At 32.4% G+C, this 24,459-nt stretch overlaps 1 protein-coding gene across 2 annotated transcripts; it reads right to left on the reverse strand.

Moving 5' to 3' along the window:
* Window positions 1-1,065: 1,065 nt before the first annotated feature.
* LOC123213360 (MADS-box protein EJ2-like) lies at window positions 1,066-21,108 on the reverse strand. Of its 2 annotated transcripts, none has more exons than XM_044632780.1 (7): window positions 20,783-21,108; window positions 4,327-4,402; window positions 3,520-3,581; window positions 3,338-3,437; window positions 2,355-2,396; window positions 1,467-1,508; window positions 1,066-1,384 (listed from the first exon to the last, which is right to left on the reverse strand). In XM_044632780.1, the coding sequence occupies exons 1-7, from the start codon at window positions 20,965-20,967 to the stop codon at window positions 1,379-1,381; spliced, it is 513 nt and encodes a 170-aa protein (XP_044488715.1). In that variant the 5' UTR covers window positions 20,968-21,108; the 3' UTR covers window positions 1,066-1,378. The 2 variants fall into 2 exon arrangements, with proteins under 2 accessions (XP_044488715.1, XP_044488714.1); XM_044632779.1 differs by having other exon boundaries at window positions 1,066-1,391; window positions 20,783-21,107.
* Window positions 21,109-24,459: the final 3,351 nt, after the last annotated feature.

Genomic DNA, 24,459 nt, shown 5'->3' on the forward strand with positions numbered 1-24,459 from the left:
TTTATAAATATATAAAAATAAATTTTTTAAAGTTAACAAGTGAATATCGAGAAAACAACATGCCTGGTGGGGAATAGCCCTTTGGCCTAAAAAATAAAGATAGATAGATTCTAGGTGTAGGCTATTGGGTAAATGGCGGGACAGTCCTCTTGGGAGCTGGAGAAATGGGGGCAATAATAAACGGTGGGTTTGTCAAGTTTGCATTTGGCGATGACAAGTGTAAACCAAGTGTCGCTGAGTCAAAAAGTTTTTAAGCGGTGCAGACTCTTGATTCATGATCATGACCTTTGATTTTAAATATGAAGCAAGCAAGCAAAGCGACCTTTCCCTATACTCAATAGTCAATCCTCCTACCGCCTGCCCGGTATTAGCTTCATCATCTCATCTCTATTGCCATTTCTCGCCTCCCTCATCGACTGTAAGCTTTGTTTATATTTATAATTTTATATGCATCTATCTACATATGGCTTCAACTTTACTTTCTTATTCAATTCAAAACTTTATTTAATTCTTGTTTTCGTGCTTATCTCTGCACCACCTTAAAGTGTCTTTCTTCAAATACGTATCTGATTTTATAATACTCAATGTCATTCTTTTACGTGAAGAAACAGTGAAATTAAAACGTCAAAAGGAATAGATTTTTTATTGGCAATTAAGAGTAAACGTACTCAAGAAAATTGGGCCCAACCAAACTTCAGGATTATGAATAATAATCCTGTGTTTTTGGCTGGAAAAAAAGACATACAATTGTTTTATATTGTATGTAGTGCGTGAAAGGCTAGATTCAAACTAAGTCAAACTGACTATGGGCTGGCTCAACCTTGGTTCAAATCAACAGGCAGTTTGATGGAGGATGTTGGTGACTATCAGCAAGATAAATTGTATCACTGATGCGATCACCATCGAATTAAACCAAGTTGTTTAATTGAAACTATGGTTTGAATTTGGCTCGAATCGAATTAAATATTGAGCCGAACCGAATTGACTTGGTTTGAATCCAGCTTTATAGTATACTAAATGCATGATTAATATATAACAGACAAGAGAAACACATTCTACTGTAGATTGTTCCAAACCGAATGCGTCATATACGAAGCCTTACCCCATTATTGCTCACAAACACATACCTACATACATACATATATATATATATATATATATATATATATGTATATATACAACATTGTCCATCAGCTGAACTTATACAATAAGCCAATAGCTAGATTTTTGCTCCTGAGTTTCAGCATCTTCCACACTGTCCCTCAGCCAACTTGAAGCACCACCACCTTGTGAGCACACGTGCAAGGATGTTCTTCAAGCTATTATCGAAGTAAATGCAGGGTTGCCATCGCTCTGGCTGTTCTATCATTCTCCTTCTCTAGTTCTGCAATCTAAAAGTCACAATTCGTAAGTAACACACTCTTTTCAGGAATGAAATAGGTTTTTCTCTAGTTAACAATTTTTACCTCTCTTCTCAGAAGTGTATTTTCTTCTCTCTGCTTCTTTTCCTGTTACAGCAAGAAGAAATTAAAATATATTTCCCTCACACACATACAGAATAGTTGTAGATATGTATCTTGCTTTGGTTCAGGACTTGATTTTAATTTCCTAGGCATCTGCCAAAAACTGATTCAAAATGAATCTTTTCTTTTTTACTCTGAAAGTGTACTGAATTCTTCCTAGATTTATTGAATTTTTGAGGTGGCAGATCCATTTAATGGAATGCATGAGATTGAGATAGGCTTCATATATAGGTAGCAAGGTGCTCTAGGTTCTCTTAGTATATTTTCTAATAGTTTTACCTTCTACAAAATAGGAAGATATGAAGGTTTAGATTGCATCAAATCTTTGTTTTGAGGAGCATGAAACTAACAGTGTTTTCAAGGAGACTGTGTGAATGAAATGCCAATATAAGAAAGAGGAAGAAACTGAGAGTCCGCAACAAGTAGGAATTTAGGTAAGTACTAAGATGGAAAACAAAGATTAGTTGGATGAAATTTCAGCCATGTGGCAAACAAATGTTCCATGAAGCTCGAGTGTTTAAAAACAGCTAGCGAGAAGATACTACGTACAGCATACAATCCCATTCTATTTTACAGAGAAGATAAAAAACAGCTACTAAGTAAACTGACCTGAATAAAAATGGGATTATATTGTAATGCAATTGAAATATAAATGTAGTGTTACCAACACAAGAGTCAGGGAACTAGGAGGTACCTAGATTTGGCTAGAATACTTAATAGGAATTCTTTACTACAATTGAAATAATGACGGCATTGCCCACATACAAGAAACTAGGAGGTACTACTAGAACGAAATATATCATAGAGAAAGGTTTACGGGTAGTGGTATACCTTATCTTGGAGGGTCATTATGGTATCCATTATCAATTCTGTCTGCAAAAATGAAATAATGAATGAGTTAGAAATACAGCTTGATGAACAAAAGGTTATATAATGAAACAGCAGTTTTCAAAACAGTTGGACTGAAATGCAGAGCAAATCTCATATCAGGATTCTAACAGATAATGCTAATCCAAGTTCCGATTATCAAGTGAATGATGATGTTCAAATAAGCATATAAAGATTATCAGTGCTTAACTATTTAAAGCTAGCAGGAATCTAGCATCAGTATGGTACTATCAGTAGTAAAAATTCAATGACCCGTGATGATGGACTGAATGATAAATTGTTTTACCTGTAAATGCTCTGTTTAACCAATTTAGGAATTTTATGGTATGTGCTAGTTCTTTCATCAGAAGAAATGTAAGAAAAGAGTTCTGCTCTTTAGTATAAACTATGGTGTTTTATTGCCGGAGGAGATTTGTATAGGGCAAAAAAAACATGCATAAAGTACACCAGTTAAACTGTCTTATCCATAGATTTTTCTATTATATTTCAGCAGTAACACCAGAAACAAATAATCGCATTAGGTGAATGAAGTTAGAAAGAGGAAGGTAAACCACAAAAAGGTTGAATTAGCAGGGAAATATTCAAAAGAGAAGAGCTGAATGGTATAATATGTACTATAACGTTTTCAGCGGTTGCTTCACAGATACACAAGCAATCACCTACATAATTTTGAAGATGCAGACGTTTGGTTGTCTACGGCTTAACAGTTCCACTATTTCTTTGCTATGTTGAAATCTCTTGGAAAACATGAGTTACCAGGTGAACCAAGACTTAGATGCAAAATGTCTAAAGGCTATAATTTCACCAGTACATATGTGTCTTGGCTGTGAAAGCACCCTGCCTCTTTTGAAAGCTTAATTTCAGGTCCAAATCTCAATTATCTTTTAGACTATGAACTTTCACTAAGAAGAAAGATATAAACCCACCTTCCTAGCTCTAATTTGTGATATTTTAGCATTAAATTGCTTTTCCAGATGCACAATATCAGTCACAGTCAACTGCTCCAACTTTGGTCCCTCAAGTTGCCTGCAAATACAAAATACATTTTAATTAGCAATATTTATTGTGCCTCTTGGGCATGATGTAATGAGACAGTTGGAGAAATTGCCTTTGAACTATTTGCAGCAGTTCAGCATGTGAATAAATACTTGCATATTCAGGATTAGAGACCTGTTAGGAATCCAAAATATCAGCTTAGATTCCCAAGATACAAACAACATATGCATTGTTGAGTACAATTCAGAAGACTCTGATCAAGTAGCCATTGTTAGATCGTAATAATACTTGTTGAGCCTCACCATTGATCACTCTAAACTATGAAAATGAAGCTATAGATATCTATATTAGGTTGGAGACCAATCAGATGTTTCTGACATATTTGGAAGAGTTCAAAAGTCATGCTGAGGGATTTAAAATTTTTGATTTTTTTTTTCCCTTGTATTTGTCTTACCTGAACTTCCCTCAAAATCAATTCTCCCACACCTCTCTTGTAATCATATTAGATCTCCAAACTGATTGACAATGATAAAAGACTATCAATTAAAGTAGTTGACATCCTGAGTAATTGATTAATCAGTTCAGTTAAAGATATTGCTACTCTAGGTTAAATTATACATGATTAGATTAGTTGGTTAGATACTTTGCAAGGAATTTATGGTAATATAAGCGTGATCAGTGTGCTCTGTCTTTCTAAAAGTAGGGATGATACATCCAAATATTTTTACATGCACGCATACAGTTCTTCAACTTTTGGCAATATCTTTAAAATTGTTACTATTGAAACTAGTGAAACAGTTCAAGAAAAAAAAATCTACTTCTTACCAAAGCCTATTATTTGCAATTTGATGCACAGACATTTTACAAGATATAGCAGCTACTACAAATTGTTTCTCAATAGAGCAAAAGAACATTTTACCTCTGCATTTTCACCCTTGGAAGCAAGAGCTTCTTCTCCAGAGTGACTTTGATAGCGCTCAAAAATGTTGGCCTTGCTGAATCATAAGTACAAATTAATCCAACTTCTCAATCACCAAACTTGAATCATAAGTACTGATTATAATTTCTCACCAAACTGAGTTCTGGAAATAGCTTATCTGATTAAAATGAAGAACTTGCTAATATTCCTATATGTAATGAAAGATACAAACATAAAAGAAAAGAAAAAGAATTAAGAACAAGGCGAGAGTTTTTCTCTTAGGAAAGGCTTTTTTAACAATACTAATTTCGTTTTGATTTTGTGTTGATTTCTCAGTATTTAGACTCGCTTGTGATTATATATCTTTTAAGGAAAGGTTACTGTAGCATAACAAATGGAAACATGACTTCAATAAATAACAAACAATTAATCAATTTACAAATAAGAGACAAAGTATATAATGGTTTCCATAAATACTTTTAATATAAAAATGTGAGACTTCGCTGAGCAAGAAAAAGTTTGGTCAAATTGAAATGTATTTCTTCAATTGGAAGTACAGAAAAAGAAAACAATGGAATATAATAAATGAGACAAATTAACCAAACATAAGGATAGAAAATTCTATAAAAGGAAGAATGATACTTCACTGTATTAAAATGAAGACTATAGGTTTGATAAAAATTTGCATCCTTCAATTTGATTATCTTAAACAGGAGAAAAGGACCTTAAATATATTAATTAATTAAAAGTTTCTCTCTAGTTATTTATCTGTGGCAAGTTGGAGTGTAAATATTTTTTAGATTCAAGGAAAATTATTATGTTTTAGGGCATTGATATATGCATGCTTATAACATTTATTTTTTAAATTCTACTACCTTCACAATACCATTTAGAAGCTTGAAGACATTTACATTTATTATTTTTAAGTGGCCAAAGGACTATTTCCTACTTAAGTTTTGATGTGTTCTCAAAGTTACACCCGCGGGATTTAAAAAACCCAAAAAGTCTCATCCATCCATTTAAAATTTCAGTTAGAGTTAGAGGTAAAACCATCATTTAATAAAAAAATTTAAAAAACTAAAGTTCTATTACATTTTCCTTCTTTATTTTGAAAATCTCATAATTCTTCCCACCAAAAGTTTGAAAAATCAACATTTCCCTTTAGGGTTTACAAACCATTTTGCTCTCCCTCTAGACTTATCTCTCCCTGTCAATCAAATCTCAACCATCGACGAAATCGATTCGTCTTCATTAGAGAAAATCGATTTTGTTGGTTGTTGGGATTTGTTAGGATTGAGATACTTGTCCTCAATCCAACGGTTAATTTCTATTATAAATATATGTTTTAGGTTTCAAAAGAAGAAAAGAAGAAAAATATTAGGATTTGTTTAAGGGCAGCCATCCTTGGCTGATTGTGGGAGGTCTGCGGCGCCTCGAACAGCCTGAAAATGGGAGGTCGTGAACTCCTCGAAATGTTCGGTTTATTATTGTAATGTTTTGCTTAATGAAATAGTTTTAGTTTATTATGTTTTTTGTGTTTTAATTTTGTGTTTTGGTTAAATAAGAGTTGGGTTCCTAACAAATGGTATCAGAACATTCGATCCAACAGGGAAGATAGATAATGGTCGAAAAAGTGAAAAGTAGTCGAAAAATGTTAATAGAGGAGGTTGACTTGAAAAAGAATCATCACACGGAGAAATGAGTCAATGGCTACATGCTAAAAAAGTGGAAGAAGAATAAAACAAAAACAGAGGAAGAAGGAGATGAAAACGGAATGTCAGCAAAAGTCTGAAAAAAAAATTACAAAAGGCAGAAATGGAGAAAGAAAACGTAGAGAAAGAAGAAGAAGAAGAGAAAAAGACAAGGAGAAGGAAAGAGAAAGGAGAGAGAAAAAATAAAAAAAATAAAAAAAAAGGTGGAAGGTAAGGCCTTTGGTTTGTTGGAAAAGGAGAAAGAGAGATGTGGCTATGACTTGCTGGGAAAGCAAAAAGAGAAGGCAGAAGCTTTCTTGGGAAGAGAAAACGCAGCAAAAAGAGAAGGCAGAAGCTCTCTTGGGAAGAGAAAAAGAAAGATATGGTGCCGTTTGAAAAAAAATAAAAAAAGAAAAATAAAAAAATCATTTTATAAATTACCATCTCGAGGACAAGATCATTTTGAAGGGGAGAGAAATGTTAGGATTGGGACACTTGTCCTCAATTCAACGGTTAATTTCTATTATAAATATATGTTTTAGGTTTCAAAAGAAGAAAAATATTAGGGTTTGTTTAAGGGCAGCCATCCTTGGCTGATTGTGGGAGGTCTCTGACGCCTCGAATGGCCGAAAAATAGGAGGCCCCGAACTCCTCGAAATGTTCAGTTTATCATTGTAACATTTTGGTTAATGAAATAGTTTTAGTTTATTATGTTTTTTGTGTTTTGGTTGAATAAGAGCTAGATTCCTAACAGGATTTGATTGGCAGAAAGAGATAAGCTAGGAAGAAGAGCTAACGCGGTTGGAGACGACCATCTTCAAAGATGGTTTGTTATGTAGCATGTTATGGAATACCACTGATCCTCAATTTCATTCTATCTTTAAAGCATATAAGACATGTAATGACATATGGATTCAAACCAAACTCCTATACACTAATGATATTCAATAGTTATACTCTGTTGTATTGACTTTGGTTACTTTAAAACAACAAGACATGAGTATGTCCGACTTTCTGGGTCAGATGACATCCCTGAAGACTGAATTTAATTTATTATTACCTTATGGTAAAACTGCAGTTGAAAACTTAGCCCATCGAGACAAATTGTCTGCTCGTTTCGTTAAATGTGTCTTTCTTGGATACTTGCATCTTTAGAAGGGTTATCGATGTTATTCTTCTGACACATGTCGCTATTACCTTTATGCAGACGTTACATTTTTTGAGTCTTCTCTTTATTTTTCGTCTTCTTCTTAACTGGACAAGTCTCCTATCACGAAAATTCTTCTTGTTCCCTACATTATTCCTCTACTAGATTCATACTCTGAGCTTAACTGATGTCCTACTAATGCAGATCTTATACCCACTAGTCCTTATGTAGGTGATGACCTTGCTTCTCCTTCAAGTGAGTAAGTCTCTCCGGACCCGGTGTACCCCTTTCCTGTTCCAAAATCCTCTGTCACTGAGGTCTTACCTCCTGATGATCAATTTCCTATTGCCATTCGTAAAGGTATGCTCTCAACTCATAATTCTCATCCCATTTATAATTTTCTTAGTTATCATCATTTATCTTCACCATACTATGCTTTTGTATCCACTTTATCTTCTGTATCTATCTCTGTTACTATTCATGAGACATTATCTGATCCCAGATGGCAACAAGTAATGGTGGATGAAATGTCTGCTCTACATACTAATAATACTTGGGAACTAGTTTCATTGCCCCCTGGTCACTCAAGGTTGGATGCAGGTGGATCTATACTATTAAAGTTGGTCTTGATGGTTAGGTTGACAAACTGAAAGTGCAGTTGGTTGCTAAAGGATACACTCAGACATATGTTCTTGATTATCTATGGGTGACATTCGCCATTGGCCTTTACATCAGGTAGACATCAAAAATGCTTTTCTTCATGATGAACTGCAAGAAGAGATTTATATGGAGCAACCTTCTGGTTTTGTTGCTCAGGGAGACTCCGGATTGGTTTGTAAGCTCTGTCGTTCTCTATATGGCTTAAAACAATCTCCTCGCGCCTGGTTTGGTCGGTTTGGTACTGTTATTCAAGAATTCGGCATGCTACAAAGAAAATCTAATCATTCAGTGTTCTATAGACATACTCCACAGGGACAATGTATCTATCTAGTGGTCTATGTTGATAATATTGTTATTACAGGAAGTGATCAGGAGAGTATTGAGCAATTAATGAAGTATCTGTTTAGTGACTTTCAAACCAAAGATTTGGGTCCACTCAGATACTTGCTTGGTATAGAAGTCGCACAATCTAAATATGGAATTGTCATCTCTCAAAGAAAGTATACATTGGATATTTCGAAGGAAATATAAATGTTAGATTATAAACCTATAGACTTTCCCATTGACCCTAATACTAAGCTGTTACTTGGGTAGGGGGAGTCACTTGCAGATCTTGAGAGATATCAGAGACTAGTTGGGAAACTCAATTATCTCACTATCACACGACCAGATATTTCTTTTGTTGTTAGTGTTGCAAGTCAATTTCTTCAGTCCCTATGTGATAGTCATTGAGATGCAGTTGTTCGGATTTTGAGGTACATTAAAAGGGCACCTAGAAAAGTATTGTTATACTAGATAAAGGACATACTCAGATCATTGAGTATTTAAATGCTGACTGGGCAAGTTTTTCATTAGACAGACGTTCTATTTCTGGGTATTGTGTATTATTTGGAGAAAATCTAGTATCATGGAAAAATAAAAAGCAAGATGTTGTCAGATCTAACGCAGAAACAGAATATCGTGCTATGACTTTAGTCATTTGTGAGCTTATCTGGTTAAAGCAGTTGTATCAAGAATTAAAATTTACAGAAATATCACAGATGTTATTATTTTGTGATAATCAGACTGCTCTTCACATTTCCTTGAACCCTGTGTTTTAAGAATTAAAGTTTGCAAAAATATCATAGATATTATTTTGCAGAAATATCACATATAAAAATCGATTGTTATTTTGTTCGAGAAAAGATTCTGTCAAACTGTATCTCTACAAATCATGTTTGTTCAAATGATCAACTAGCTGATATACTTACTAAATCTCTTCGAGGTTCTCGAATTAATTTTATTTGTAATAAGTTTGGTGTATATGATTTATATGCTCCACTTGAAAGAGAGTATTGAGTTGTATTTTATTATATTAAGAAGACTATCAAACCATTGTAGGATAGAATATGTATTTTAGAGATTTGATTTGATTTATTTCTTTCTATACCTTCCTTGTAACTGTATATATTGTAACATTTTGCTCTCTATCAAAAAAGAGAAAACAATATTTTAAATTCATAACTAATTTTCTTGCTAATTGTCCAAGTGAGATAATTTTTTTTTGAAATGTTTTCATACCTACAAATTTGTCTAAAATGCTCTAAAAATGTTTGAGTTGCATGATAATATTGTGTGGGATATAAGTGAAGAGAATTTTGTACAAGTGATAACCGATGGGGCATCCATTTATGTAGTTGTTTGTAGAATGTTAGAAAAGAAATAGACAAAGCTATTTTGGTCTCCTTGTGTGACTCATTGTATTGACTTTATTTTTTAGAATAATGGAAAGATTATTGTATTTTATAATACTATTGCAAAAGCTATCACAAATTTCACTTATATGCATATATGGGAGATAATTTTATATAGAAAATATGTAAAAGATGAAGAGTTAGCAAGATTGATGATAACAAGATTTGCAACCTCTTTTCTTACAAGAAAAGTATGTTTGCTTCTGTGTTTGTTACTTTTTTTAAATATAACATATTAGCATATTTTATCTATAAGTTTATTACTTTTTTATTTTTAAATAGCTTTATAGTGGGACAACAATAATGAAGAGTGTAAAGAGTTACAAACACTAGCCATCAAGATGTAACAGCATGAGTTGTCAAAAAAAAAAATAAAGTACCTTTGAATGTGTGTATTCTAAGAGAGAAGAAATTGGAGCAATAAAGACTGAATGTTCTTGTGCTAGTCAAAATATAATCTTCAATTAGAAATAAGGTCAAAACTTACAGAGGAAAAAGGAAGGGCATATGATCCAATATGTTTATCAGATATAAATATGACTGAGTGGATTATGGAAAAAGAAGATCCTAACTTACTGGATGATTATACATAGATGAGTGTTCAAGAATACTTCAACATGGATGAATGTGTAATTCTTTTAATAAATGAAAAGAAGATTAAAGAAGGTTGTATACCTTACCTTGATATTAATCTAGAAATACTTTCAATAAAAAAAAAATGAATGTATCATGTAGATTCATGGTTTGATAATTTCTTTATAGGACCAAAGAACTTGAATACAAAAAACATGAAAGATAAAGAAGAAGTGGTTGAAGATAACAAAATAAAAGTTATGTGTGATAAAAATACAATGAAAAAACAAATATGCTACTTATTTTGCATTATCGTGATGACACTAAAGGAGATATAGATATTGACATTGATCTTAGGGATGATATTAATAATTCAAAGGAAAGTGACATAATTTTGCTGATATTTTCCTAATCTATTGAAGCATTTATTGGTTAATTTCATTTTTTTATGTGGGTGAAGGCTAACAACAATCCAAGAAGATGGTATGTTCTTTATAATATTTCTTCTTTATTGAGGTTTATATTTTGTGATTAATTTTGATTGTGATACCATAATTTAAAACCAATAATGTCACAAGATTCTTTAATTAATCTTGGAGATGCAATAAATTATTAGATTTTTTGTTTAATGGCGTATCATCCAGTATGATATGTCAAATACAATTCAAAAAAAATTTAACTAATAAGACAACATATGCTATATTAGGTCTTTTGTGTGAAAGATAAATAGACTTACCTACCACTCTTTGATACCTCTTAACATCCATAGTTGCATCTCTAGATTCCTTAAGATGATGGGTAGCTTCAATAAATGAATCAATTGGTTGACATTTTATCACACTGGTCTCATTGAGAAGATTTAGGATATACTTCCTTTGAGAAGTGAAAATTCCCTTCTTAGATCTAGCTACCTTAATACCAAGAAAAAATTTTAACTTTCCAAGGTCTTTAATTTCATATTCCTTGGCAAGATATCCCTTTGGTTTTGTTATTTCAACTTAATCCTTCTCGGTCAACATAATTTCATTAACATCCACAATTGGAATTGAAACTTTCTCATTGTGACGCTTAATGAACATATTGTGGTCTATTATGTTGCTTTGCTTATATCCAAACCTTATCAGACATTATTGAATTTTCAATACATGTTTTTAGTGATTGCTTTAAGCAATACAAGGCCTTTCATAAATTGTATGCTTTCCCAACAGTTTTAGAACATGAAAATCTTGAAGAAATATCCTTGTAAACCTTCTCTTATAAGTTTCCATGCAAGAAAACATCCTTTACATCCAATTGACATAATTCCCAATCAAGATTAAATTACAAAAAAAAGCATTATTATGATAAAGTTCATCTTTGCCGCCTATATAAATGTTTAAGTGAATCATAATCAAGTCCAGGGTTTGAGTAAAACCCTCGGCAATGAATCTTAAAACGTTTCCATCAAACTTGTATTTAATAGTATAGACCCACATAAACCCAAAAGCTTTTTTACCATGAGGGGATGAAGTAAGCGTCGGGTCTTATTCTTTGTTAAAGCTTTTGATTTTTCATCCATAGCACTTTTTCAATTTGGAAAGTTAATGGATTCAAGCTTATTTGAATAGAATGTATACGTACTTGAATTTTGATAACTCTCAAGTTAAAAATTCATATTAAACTCTTGGCAAGGTAGAAATTCAATATTAGCTTGTTTTTTTATCTCATGATGTGGTTTCCTTCGTTGAGAATAAGTCAGAAAAGGCTTGCAAAATTTGTTGTGTTTCATTTCTTCTTCCCATGTTTCTTTGTAATCTTTTTCACCAATTTTCTGTGATTGATCATTGCCTTCCTTGGCCACTAGTTCCTCATCAACCTTCTCACCAAAAGTAACAGTCTTCTTCATCTACATCGTATAAAAAATCTCTAAATATGAGTGAGGCACCAAAATATTTACGAATCCATGCTAACAAGAGTTTTCCTATAGATAAATGTCCTTAGAATTGTTGCACTGCAATGAGAGATCAGTGTATGTCAATTGATTGTAAGTAGCGTGATGGAGGCATTGTAGAAGCATCGAGCCATCAAAGAGATCTACTACACATTCCGATTGAGCCAATTACGAGGAGCAAAGCTAAGAAGATGCAACAAGCCTTAGTTAGGCTCTTGGAAGGCTTAGAGACTAAAACCAGCTCACTCAAGGACAACTGGATGCTTGAAGAAGCCAACCGAGAGGTCAACTTGATTCAGGCCTAAGCTTATGCACAAACAGACTTTAAATAGCCATAATTTTTTATTCGGGAGAAGTTACGGGGCCTGTAATATATCAACGCGAAGCTCATTTTGAGCTCTATAACAACAATTAGCTTCATTGGTTGCACCCAATTTAAAGGCCCAATTAGATCTGTTTCAGTCTGTATTACGCAGTTTTAGTTTATTCAAATTTAAGGTTTTTGGTTTTTATGATTTTAATTTTGTTTGTGACCAAACTGGGCTTTATTGAGCCCAATTGACATATTTTATTTTAATTTAATTAGTGTTTTGGGTAGTTATTTAGGTAATAGAATTAGGAAATTTGGAAGTCTATAGGGTCATAAGTAGTTTAGGGTTAAGTTGACATTGTACTATATAAACTCACATTTTCATGATAAATAAATCTTTTGCCGACTTGCATAATTTTGCTTACTCTTGAACTATCAAACCTTTGAACTTATCAAGCTTTGGTCTTATGGCGTTCACCATTACGATTCCAAGGTTCGATCGATTCCATATCGATTCGGGTCAAGGGTCATTCAGTGACGAAACCGATTCAATCTTGGAAAAAATATTTTCTTGAGCATTGGGTCTTGCGTCAAATTGTCAAGGTTCACATCATAACATATGTCCAAATTAAGTAGTAATTCTTAAAACGTCTGTAGTACTGATATTACCTTGACCAAAGACATATATAATATAGTAAGAATTATCATAATATTAAACAACTCTATCAAAAAGTAATAATTGATCTCATGTGTCAAAGTTGTTCATAAATAATTTAGTGTAACACATGGGTAAATGTTGTATATGTGTCTATCATACAAACTCACTAAGAGAATTTCATATAGATGGTTGTTTTAATGTCTATAAAATTTATTCTTTTAGCAAATGAAGGTACATATGATTCTTCGGTTTTGGATTACCAAACCGTCTTATATAAGGAGTGGTATAATTTGACACTAGTCCAACGTAATCCTTATAAAGAATTGCTCAAAAGATGGTGATTGATCATATTGAAATATATAGAAGACTATAATGAATCAACAAAAAATTCAACACTCTTAGGAATGAGAATTGATATTTTTGATAGGTTTACTGATGAACATCAATGACTATATAAATCTATAGCTATAATGGGATTAAGCATGGTATTTAGGGTAGAGTGGACTAAATTGGTTGTGGGTTAGGTTTTGATTAATTGGGCTTGATTAGATATTGGTGATATGTTCCTGGTGCCTTTCTTCAGCGTGCACAAGAATCTACTTTGGTAATTATTCTAGCAATGCAACACAAAAAGTAAATGTGCACAAGAATTGGATAATGAAACTTTGTTGTAATGATATAATATAAGTTGCGAAACAACACCATAGAGTTCTTACAATATAAACACTACTTTGAATTTAATTACAATGAAACAATAAATACACTCACCCCATAATTGCTTGGCATTTGAGAGGCCAACATCTCTTCTCCCTTTTTCTTCTTTTCTTTAGTGTTAATTTTTTTCTCTTTTCTATCCGACATACTATCTTCCTCTTATAACTGTATTTTCTCTCTTATTCTGCCATGTTTTCACTCTTTTAGTTTGTGGTTCAGTTCTTGGAAGGTTGTATAATAGCCAATTGTCTTGCTCAACTTCTTGTCATCTAGATTTTTCCTAACATTACCCTTTACGTCCATTGGCACCTTGTCCTCAAGGTGAAACTAAGGAAAGAGTTTTTTGATTACCTTATACATCTTCTATGTGTTATCATACTTCAGAAGTTGTTGCCAATTAATGAAGAGTTCTAATGCCTCTTATAGTGAATATCTATACTGTTTAATCTGCTCTAAATACACCAATAGCTCAGTTTTATCATTCAAACAAGTCAGTAGTGGCTGACTTGCAATATTTGGGCCAACACTTCTCTTTAATTGTGAAATATGAAAGACGGGATAAATTGTAGCAGTTGATGGAATTCTCAACTTGTATGCAACTTGTCCTACTTTATATAGGATTTGATAAAGACCATAAAAGCGTACATTGAGCTTCTCATTTGGCCTTGAGGCGAAGGAGCAAAAACAATATGATTGAATTTTGAGAAACACATGCTTACCAACCTGAAACTCCACTTCTCTTCTCTTATCTGCTATCCTTTTCATTCTTTCATATGGGAAACAAACACTTGTTACCTAACAATTGGAGATTGGGTTGAGTTGAAATAGGTGAAAGTTGGGTTTAGGTTAACATTAAGTTGTGCCTCAGCTGTAAAATGTTGGTTTGGATTTAGAAATATTGAAATTGAGTTTGGCTAGAAGGATTTTTGGGTTACCTTGATATTAGGCACGGGCTTAGGAACGAATTTCGATAGCTAAATCTTATTAGAAACAATCAATTTTCCATCAAATACTATTAACTTGACATTTTTTACTTCCATCAAGTTGGATTTATTGCTAGAATACATAAAAAGTTCTTGTTATCATGAGTCTTGGTTGCGTCGTGGATTTGTCTCCATGATTGTCAACCTTGGATGGTGATTATTGTGTAAAGATCTGTTGACAAACAGTTTGGAGCCTCGTGCAATAACAATCGGACTCAATTGACAATGGAGAAGTGACATCCAAAAAATTAACTTTTTCTTTCGCCTTTCTCATCATAAATTGTTAAATCTCAGACATCTACCCTTCAAGGCATTGAGTTGAGAATCACTTTTAGCTATTTTCATTGCCAATGCTTTTGGCAAGAATCCATGGCGACCATTTTGTCGAACATAACATGAAATACTTGCTCTTTCATCCACTTAGCCTTCCATTTTCGTTGAAACCAAACCCTAGATTTGTTGGCTCTAATACCAATTTGATACAATCCTCAACAATTTCAAACAAATTTCAAGAAGCAAACAACAATTCAATAAAATGAATGTAGATTGTAATTGAGAGTTTTCTGATCAATTGCGCTAAGACTATTTTGCATTAACCAAAAATAACAACAATTGCAATTTAAACTTCTTTAAGAATCTCATATGAAATTTCAGAAACACAAAAGAAGGAAATAGCTAGAAAAATATGATTAAAACAAATTCAACTTTCTATCAATTTGACATGCCAATAACCTCCTACACCAAATGACGAGATTGTAATTATTCCCTTCCCATAATTCCCACACCTTTACCTTTTATTATTTTCTTCACTAAACCAAAACAATCACTTGGTCATCTAATTGGGTACTAAAATCTTTTTATTCATCTTTTTTAAAGTTGGTGTTTTAATTGTAAAAATATATATATATATTCTGTATAATTTAAATTTGTTATCTCTCACTGTAATTGTTATCTTTTTACTGTATCTCACTATAAATGCATGAAATTATCATTTTAAATTAATATACATAAAAACATATAATCATTTACTTCAAATAGTTTTCATGGTATTAGAGCAAAATTAAATCCAAACTTTCAACCAATTCTCAACCTGCTATGGTTGTAGGCCGTAAAGAGAGTTTTCTAATCAATTGTACTAAGATTGCTTTTCATTAACCAAAAATAACAACAATTGCAATTTAAGTTTCTCTAATAATCTTATATGAAATTTTCAGAAAACACAAAAGAAGGAAATAGCCAAAAACATATGACCAAAATAAATTCAACTTTTTGTCAATTCGAGATGCCAATTCTTACACCAAATGACGAGATTGTAATAATTCCCCCTCCCATAATTCCCATATCTTCACCTTTTATTCTTTTCTTCACCAAACCAAAGCAATCATGTGGACATCTAATTGGGTACTAAAATCTTCCTATTCATCTTTTTTAAGTTTGGTGTTTTAATTGTAAAAGATATATATTATGTATAATTTAAATTTGTTATCTTTCACTATAATTGTTATCCCTTTGTTATATCTCACTATAAATACATGTCATTACAATTTTTAATTAATATATATAAAAGTATATAATTATTTACTCTAAATAGTTTTCATGGTATTAGAGCAAAATTGGACCCAAACTCTATACCAATTCTCAACTAGTTATGGTTGCACCTATCTCTTCCTCTCCTTCCTTGGCATATCACACATTTTTCGTAAAGCTTACAAACAAAAATTATTTGGTATTGAAAACACAATTTCTTCGTCTACTTAATCATCAAAACTTGATAGGATTCATAGATAGTATCTTTGCTTCTCCCTCACTAACTCTTACTACAACATCAACACCACTTAAAATTATTCCTAATCCTACTTATCAACAATGGTTTTAGAAGGATCGAATGTCTCTTTCATGTATTCTCTCATATCTTTTTGATGAATTCTTTTCTTATGTTATCAATTTAACATTTTCACAAGTTGTTTGTAGCGCTCTTACCAACACTTTTGGATATGTTTTTCAAAATTGTCACTTGCAGCTTCACATTGAAATGCAAGAATTCAAGAAAAATTATCTTATTGTCTCACAACATTTACAACATGCTAAATCGCTTGCCGATGAACTTGTTATCAATGGAAGGTGCATGTCTCTTGCTTAATTCAATACCATCATTAATGTTTCAAATCTATGTCTTGAGCCATTATCCTTTAATAAACTCCATAATCATCTTGTTGCTCATGAAATTCTTCTCACTAGTGCCCTTGACCCTCTTGCTAATCTTACAATCGAACCACCTACGCTTCCCCTCCAAAGTCAACTCCCTTGTTACCTAATCCACCTCATAATCCTCCCTCAGTTGCTCCTTCTTAACCCTTCTCTTCTTGTTGTAATCATGGATTTTGTCAAATTTGTGATTATCCCAATTTTACAACTGATAAATGTCAACGCAGATATGAACCCTATTTCAACCCTTAAGCACATATGGTTGTCTCAAGTATCATGTTTGCCAATAACTTTACCTTATCTTTTGTTTCACATGGTGGACAATTTTATCTATGGGGTTAATATTGGTGTTACTCATCATATGACATAAGATTGGACAACTATTGATATTGCCAAAAACTATACTGATGCGAATCAATTAAAGGTTGGTAATGGTCAAGGTTTGCACGTCTTTTACATTGAAAATGTTGTCAATTCTAAAAATTTTGTTTTTAACAATATTCTCCATGTTCCTCACCTCTCTAAAAAACTATTATCTATGCAAACATTTTGTCATGATAATTCATGTTTCTTTGAATTTGGACCTTTCTTTTTTTTTTTTTAAAGGATCAAGCAACCAAATAGAAACTACTTCGGGACATGAATGAACATGGTCTCTATGTTTTGCCAATAATGTCCAAGGAAATTAGTCTCACGGGCATAACTACCTTTGATGAATGGCATGCTTGTCTCAGCCACCCTCAATTTATATAATAACCAAAATAATAAAGGACAACCACTTGTCGTCATCTTTTCTTTCTTCAAATTCTCCATGTTCGTATTGCTCTTTAGGCAAACTAGCTTGTATTCCTTTAGCTTCATTACTTATCACCAAATTCAAATTCACACACAACCTCATCCCTTCCACTACCTTCAAATATTTATTCTCCCCCTCCCCTCTCATGGATTTCTATGCATTATTTATCTAAACCAAATCCAACTCATTTGTCAAATTCTACTCACAAAAATTTATCTAATTCATCACAATCAAATTTATCACTAAATTTTGACTCTTTCTCACCATCACACTTATCTCTTCCCACTCAAACTATTTCATGTCATCCAACTCCATATATTAATCCACCATCCCCTTTATTCAAGTCTCTTTGAGATAATGCTCATTCTCCCACTGACAACATCAATACATTATCTTTAACCAATAAAACTTTTATCTTATCTTCCTCATCCATGCCTTTTATTTCTCCATCCCCTCATTTTTTTCATTCAAACCAAGATTTTCTTAATCTTCTTACAAAACTTCCTCCCAACTCATCATTCAACAAAAATCTTTTCCATTGCCAAGCCTTAAGTCCTTCTCTACCTTCTAGTTCCCACCCTATGCAATTCCAGCCATCTACCATGTAGTGTCAGGAAGCTAACATTGTATCTATGACCATAACCTCTTCTTATCCCCCGAATATCTTCAAATCAAACCATCCACCTATACTCAAGTTAAACACCATGTCAAATGGCATCATGCTAAAGACAATAAGGAGCCCGCTCTCCTTGCCAACAAAACCTGGACATTGGTTCTTAGTCCCCTTGGCAAATTGGCAATTCTAATAGCACAATTGCTTGATACAAGACTCAGTTGGTCACCAAAGGCTATAATCAACAATTAGCTCTCAACTTTACTAGGACTTTAAGCTCAGTTGTTAAAAACACCAAGATTTGGGCTATTGTTGCTCTAGCCTCCAAGCATCACTAGCCCTTATATCAACTTGACATTTCCAATGCCTTTTTATATGAAACTTTCACTAAAGAAGTTTACATGGAGCAACCACAAGGCTTTGTTGACTTTGACCATCCTAACTACGTTGTCTTCAAAGGTCATTCTACGGCCTCAAGCAAGCACCATGTGCTTAGTTCACTCGGCTAAGCAACTTTCTTGCTTCATTGGGTTTCATGCATCCAAGGTTGACACTTTTTTATTTATTTTGCACAATGGTTCTCATAGAGTGTTTATTCTTGTTTATGTTGATATTATAATTATCATAGGTTCCTCTTCTTAATGTATTGATGATTTTCTCCACCACCTTCAAATTGTATTTCCAATACATGATATCAGTCTAATTCGCTACTTTCTTTGTATTGAAATTGTTCGTTTACCTAACGGACTTCTACTTACACGACAAGAATACATCACTGATATGTTGGAAAAAAAAAAAAGAAATGGCCAATGTCAAACACTGTAACACTCCTATTGTTACTACTCCTCTTACCAAAGTTGTTGGAAAATCCTTTGAATATTGTGAGCTTTATTGCCAAGTTGTTGGTGCCTTACAATTTACCACAATGACGAGATCAGATATTGCCTTTTCTGTCAATAAATTACATAAATTCATGCATCAACCCATTGAAGCACATTCGATTGCTGAGAGGCAACTTCTTCATTATTTATGTAAAACTATACACCATGGTTTGTTCTTTGCAAATCATAATTCCATTGCTCTATAATGTTTTTTCATAATGATTGGGGTGGTGATCGTCAATCTACCACTATGCGATTTTTTAAGGTAATTTTTTAATCTTGGATGGCTAAGAAACAACATATGATCACTAGATCTTCTACTGAGATCGAGTATAAAGCGAATACAAATACTACTACTAAGTTATTTTGCCTATAGTCCTTACTCATTAAACTTGGTGTAAAATGTTCTTCTCCACCCGCTTTATGGTGTGACAATTTGGGTGTTATTTATCTCACATCAATTCTTGTATTTTATATTTGCACTAAACACATTAAATTAGATTATTATTTTGTTCGTGAACAAGTTGCTACATGGAATGTTAAGGTCATGTTTTGATTTTCTTTGTAGCAAACTCCATCTCTTACCTCGCGCTCCATTGGCTCTTCGAGATTGTAAAGAGATATATATTATGTATAATTTAAATTCATTATCTCCCATTATACTTGTTTTCTTTTTACTATATCTCACTATAAATACATATAATTAACATTTTCAGTTAATATATATAAGAACACATAATTGTTTACTCCACATATATTTCACTTACATCCTCCCATATGTGTTAGACATAAAACCTGAAAAATAAGTAATCTTTTTTATTATTATCCCCTATCATTAATTTGCTGCCTCTATCTCCGCGAAAGCTAACGCCGAAGAGTTTGTATTACTCACAAGCTTTCGGAAAAAGCGAAAGGAACACCCTTATAACCAAAAGAGATGAACGAAATCTTATTCAAAAAATTGCCTCTAAGGTTCATACCATAAATATCGTTATCCGCATCCTATCTAATCAACTAGCCAATAACTCTTAACCTTCTCCATCTCTGAAGGCAGCCTTCTCCATCTCTAAAGGAATTGTACGAAAGAATCTAGACCAAAGATTTGTGTGAGCTTATGGAAACAAAACTTGAAGACGAGCATCGTACAAGAAAAATCTGAATGATAAAGAAATTGACTATGAAATCAGTTGAAGCTAATTAAACGGAAGTAGATAGCTCGACAAATCCCAAAAGCCAAAATCAACCGAGTCAGAGAAGCCAGGAGCACGTGCAAATGTATTTTAAGGTTAAGATCACATGCAGCAAACAGTGTAATTTGAAAAGTCGTTTATGCTCAACATGACGCCATCAAGAAATCGACTAAGTAGCCTTTTTTTATTCTAAAGTCTCAAAGTTCCCCTTCGCATAATTAATTCATGAATAAAAAAATAGCAGGCATGGATTTTAAGAATATTATATTAATGAAAGACGAAAATATCTTTCCTTAACAGTTAAAAGACTTGAAAGTTTCGCAAGAAACAAACAGTGAGATAGGTAGGTGTAGAAGGCGGAGAGGAGCGTACCTGTCGGTGCTACAGAACTCGTAGAGCTTGCCGCGGCTGGAAAAGATGATGAGAGCAACATCAACGTCGCAGAGGACGGAGAGTTCTCGAGCCTTCTTGATCAATCCGCTTCGCCTTTTTGAAAAGGTTACTTGACGACTGCTCTTGTTTTCAATTCGCTTCAGTTGCACCTTCTTTCGGCCCATTTGGACTCAATTCACCCCTATTTCTGAATCAAAAGGACCAAGAGGGAGAAATTAGGTTTTCTGTTTGGATTTGCTTTAAAAGCGCAAAGCAGTAATGAGTTATGTGAGTCTAAAAGTGTATGTTTGACACGTGGCTCTTGGCAGTAGCTTGTTTGTTTTGTTGCAGCTACCTCCCTCGATATTTTCCTTTTCGTCTTCTCAGTCTTGAATTTAATTAATATCTTACAAGCTTTATTTGGTAAAAAAAGTTGGAAATACGATAAAAAGGGAAGCCGGTTTATTAGAAAAAGAAGCATGTATGTAACCTCTATTCTGTCGGACCATCATGTCGGCAATTGGTTGTTTTCCGCTTGCATTAATCACATCAAATAACCTTCACTAATTCAAATTTGGCATTATATATTTCTTTCTAATTTTATTTAAACAATTTATTAAAATTTATACTATGCTATAGTTGAATTTGATTCCTCTCATGTCTAAAGTTTTCACCTGAAAATAATTTTATTTTAAATTTAATTAAAAATAATTTAAATTTAAATATATTAATTAAATTTATAGTAAAAATATGAAACCTGTAAGCCAGCTGATGTTCCCACCACGAGGAGCTACAATCATAAATCATAAACCAAATTTGCATATATGTTGCATTAAATAACAATTTTCAATCAAAATTTTATTAAGTGAACTTTATTTGACACTCACCACCGGTGTTTGTCAATTGCAAGTTGCAACTAGTTAAGTGTCAAGATGATTAGATTATACTTAGGATGATGCAATTCAGTTAGGAATATATCTAGAATAGTAAAATTCAACCAAATGTCACTTTCCATCACACAATTTGATTAAAATCACACATGAAGGGGATCCAAGTGATGCAATTCTTTTTTTTTTTTTATAGAATAAAAGTTTAAGTGATTAATTCTTATGGTGGTGAAAAAAAAATTATTAATTTATATTTTAAAAATACTTATTATTAATTTTAATATATATAATTTATAAACTTATAAAAAATGATTTTATTGTTTATTTTAACATTTGAAATTTAACTATGAGTTGAAAGTTAATTAAATTTTACTTGATTAGTAAAAAAAAGTCATTCCTCCTTTTTATTGCTGCAAATTGAAGGTGAAAATGAAAAAAATGGTGTTGGACGACAGCTAAAGAAGCCTGTCGTTGCTTCTCGCTTTTGCTTACTACAAATAGAAACAATAGAAATAAGTACTTTGGGTAAGCCGAGCACCAGGTCTGCACATAAGGTCCAGAGCGTTTTCCTGCTTCCCAATGGTCCCTAGATTTGCGCCACGTCGTTGAAGGCCGTACGGTATAACCTTGTTATCATTACAGTTAAGAAACGCCAAACACATTGAAGATTACTAAATAAGGCAAATATTTGGAATTATTTTACCGTCGCGCGCGTGACTGCAACCACGCGTGGGATGTAATGTAATGTTGAGGGCCACACTTGACATGATACGTGACATTTTAGTGCGCCTCAATATTTGACAGACAAATTTGTGCTGGCTCAGCTGTCGGTCACCAGAGCCATTATTCTGTTTCTGATTCTGTTGCATCATTTATGATTTTTATTCAATTACACGTCCATTTTAAGGGAATAAAATAGTGACAGAGAATCCCATCAGATTATCAATTATTGCTATCAAGCGTAATATGATAAATTATTAGTGACACAGAATTTGCCTTTTTGGTTTTGGCTTTTGAGATTTCGGAGGGTTTAAAGCCCGAAGGGCTTATTCTTATTGAAAATATCTTTCAATTTTTAATTATAAAAATCTCAAAAATTTAATTATAAGATATTAAATTTATTAATTTTAAAAATAAAATTATCATTTTATTTATAATATTAAAAATAAATTAAATTTTAATCTTATTTTCTTTAAAACCCTAAATATTAAAAATTTGTTTCCTAGACCAAGTTTTAAATAACATTTTCCTCCTTATAATTTAGTTTTCCAACATCGATATCATCTCTAATACCATTATTGATGATCTCTCCTTTTCGAAGCTTCTTTTTCATCTGATGATCTTTTTTTATTCAATTGAATATCTGATCGAAATTAAATAAAGTTTAGAAGACGAAGACTAGATCTTCATCTTTATCTCTCAAGCTTTATTTGAGGTCGATTGATCATTCAATTGAGCAGAGAGAGATCATCAGAGAAAAATAAAGCTTTAGGAGAGAGAAACTACAAATAAGTTTGAAAACTAAACCCTAGGAGGGGGGCTGTCATTTTTAAAACTTGACCTATGAGATAAATGAGTAGTTTTTAAAGTTTAGAGGAGAAAAAAAAGATAAATTTTTTAGAGATTAAGGTTCTGTTAAATTCAACCGTCTATAGGTGGATAAATGATATTTTCAAAATTAAAAGGTGTGAACTTGAGATTAGAGGATATTTTGGATAGGAAATAGTCCTTTGGTCTAATTTGAATGATAAAAGAAAAAGTTTTATATATAAAAAAGTATAATTTAAAGTTTTTTTTAATGATATATCAAAATTAAAATTTTGAGTTATCTGATACAATAATTATAGAATTAATTATTGATTTTAAAATTATTGATTATGACTTAATATAATGATTCAGTTTGAGTGGGATTTCTCTTCTAAATTAAAAAAAAAAAAGTTTGGTTTTGTGTTAAACTTGCCATTAAAAATTTAAAAGGTGGAATATGCGGCTTTCCCATATCTCGAGTGAGAAATAATAATTTATTTTATATATAAAAATAATAAAATTATATTAATATATAATAAGCACAACTTTGTGTCTTCTTTGTTTAAGTAAATTACAATCTCTCATCCTTGCATTAATAATAACAATGTTCAGTGCAAACACTTATATTATGATTGACTAAATTTGAGATAGATATTTAATTCATACAAAGTCTTATAAATTATTTTGGCGCTTTATAAATATCTAAAAAGGAAATATAGGTAACATCATCTACAGTGAAATAATAAAGAATCTAATAAATGTGTCTTCTTTATGTAGGTTGTCTTCTGAAGTTTATATTCAATCGCACAGGGAACCACGCAACAACACAAAAATATTTTGTTATTAAATAATGGCCAAAGGACTATATCCCACCCTAACTATGCTATTATCTCAAATTTTTTTTTTTATTAACTTTAAAAATCATTTTTATCCATCTATAGATAGTTAAAATTAACAATTTTAAAAGTAAAATTATTATTTTGTTTATAATATTAAAAATAAACTTAAATTTGATTTCATTTTCCTCCATAAACCTTAAAAACTAATAATTTTTCTAACCTAAGTTTTCAAAAATAGCATTTCCCCCCTAGGGTTTTCAAATTTTTAGATTCAATTTTTTAGCAACGTTTCTTCCTCTCCGACAACCTCCAGACAACTTCTCTTTCTCTCCAATACGACCTCCTTCTAGCGATTCTACTTAGTATCATCATCGACGAAGACAAGGTCTTTATCAATGACGAAGACTCCTCGTCGATGAAGAGT

This window comes from Mangifera indica, chromosome 4 (assembly GCF_011075055.1).
Source record: "Mangifera indica cultivar Alphonso chromosome 4, CATAS_Mindica_2.1, whole genome shotgun sequence".
Lineage (NCBI taxonomy): Eukaryota > Viridiplantae > Streptophyta > Magnoliopsida > Sapindales > Anacardiaceae > Mangifera > Mangifera indica.

Coding starts and splice junctions, on each gene's coding strand:
- LOC123213360 (XM_044632779.1), bottom strand. CDS start 20,967: ATGGGCCGAAAGAAGGTGCAACTGAAGCGAATTGAAAACAAGAGCAGT. Junction 3,582..4,326: donor CCAAGGGTGAAAATGCAGAG/GTAAAATGTTCT, acceptor GATTCCTAACAG/GTCTCTAATCCTGAATATGC. Junction 3,438..3,519: donor CTGCTGCAAATAGTTCAAAG/GCAATTTCTCCA, acceptor TTGTATTTGCAG/GCAACTTGAGGGACCAAAGT.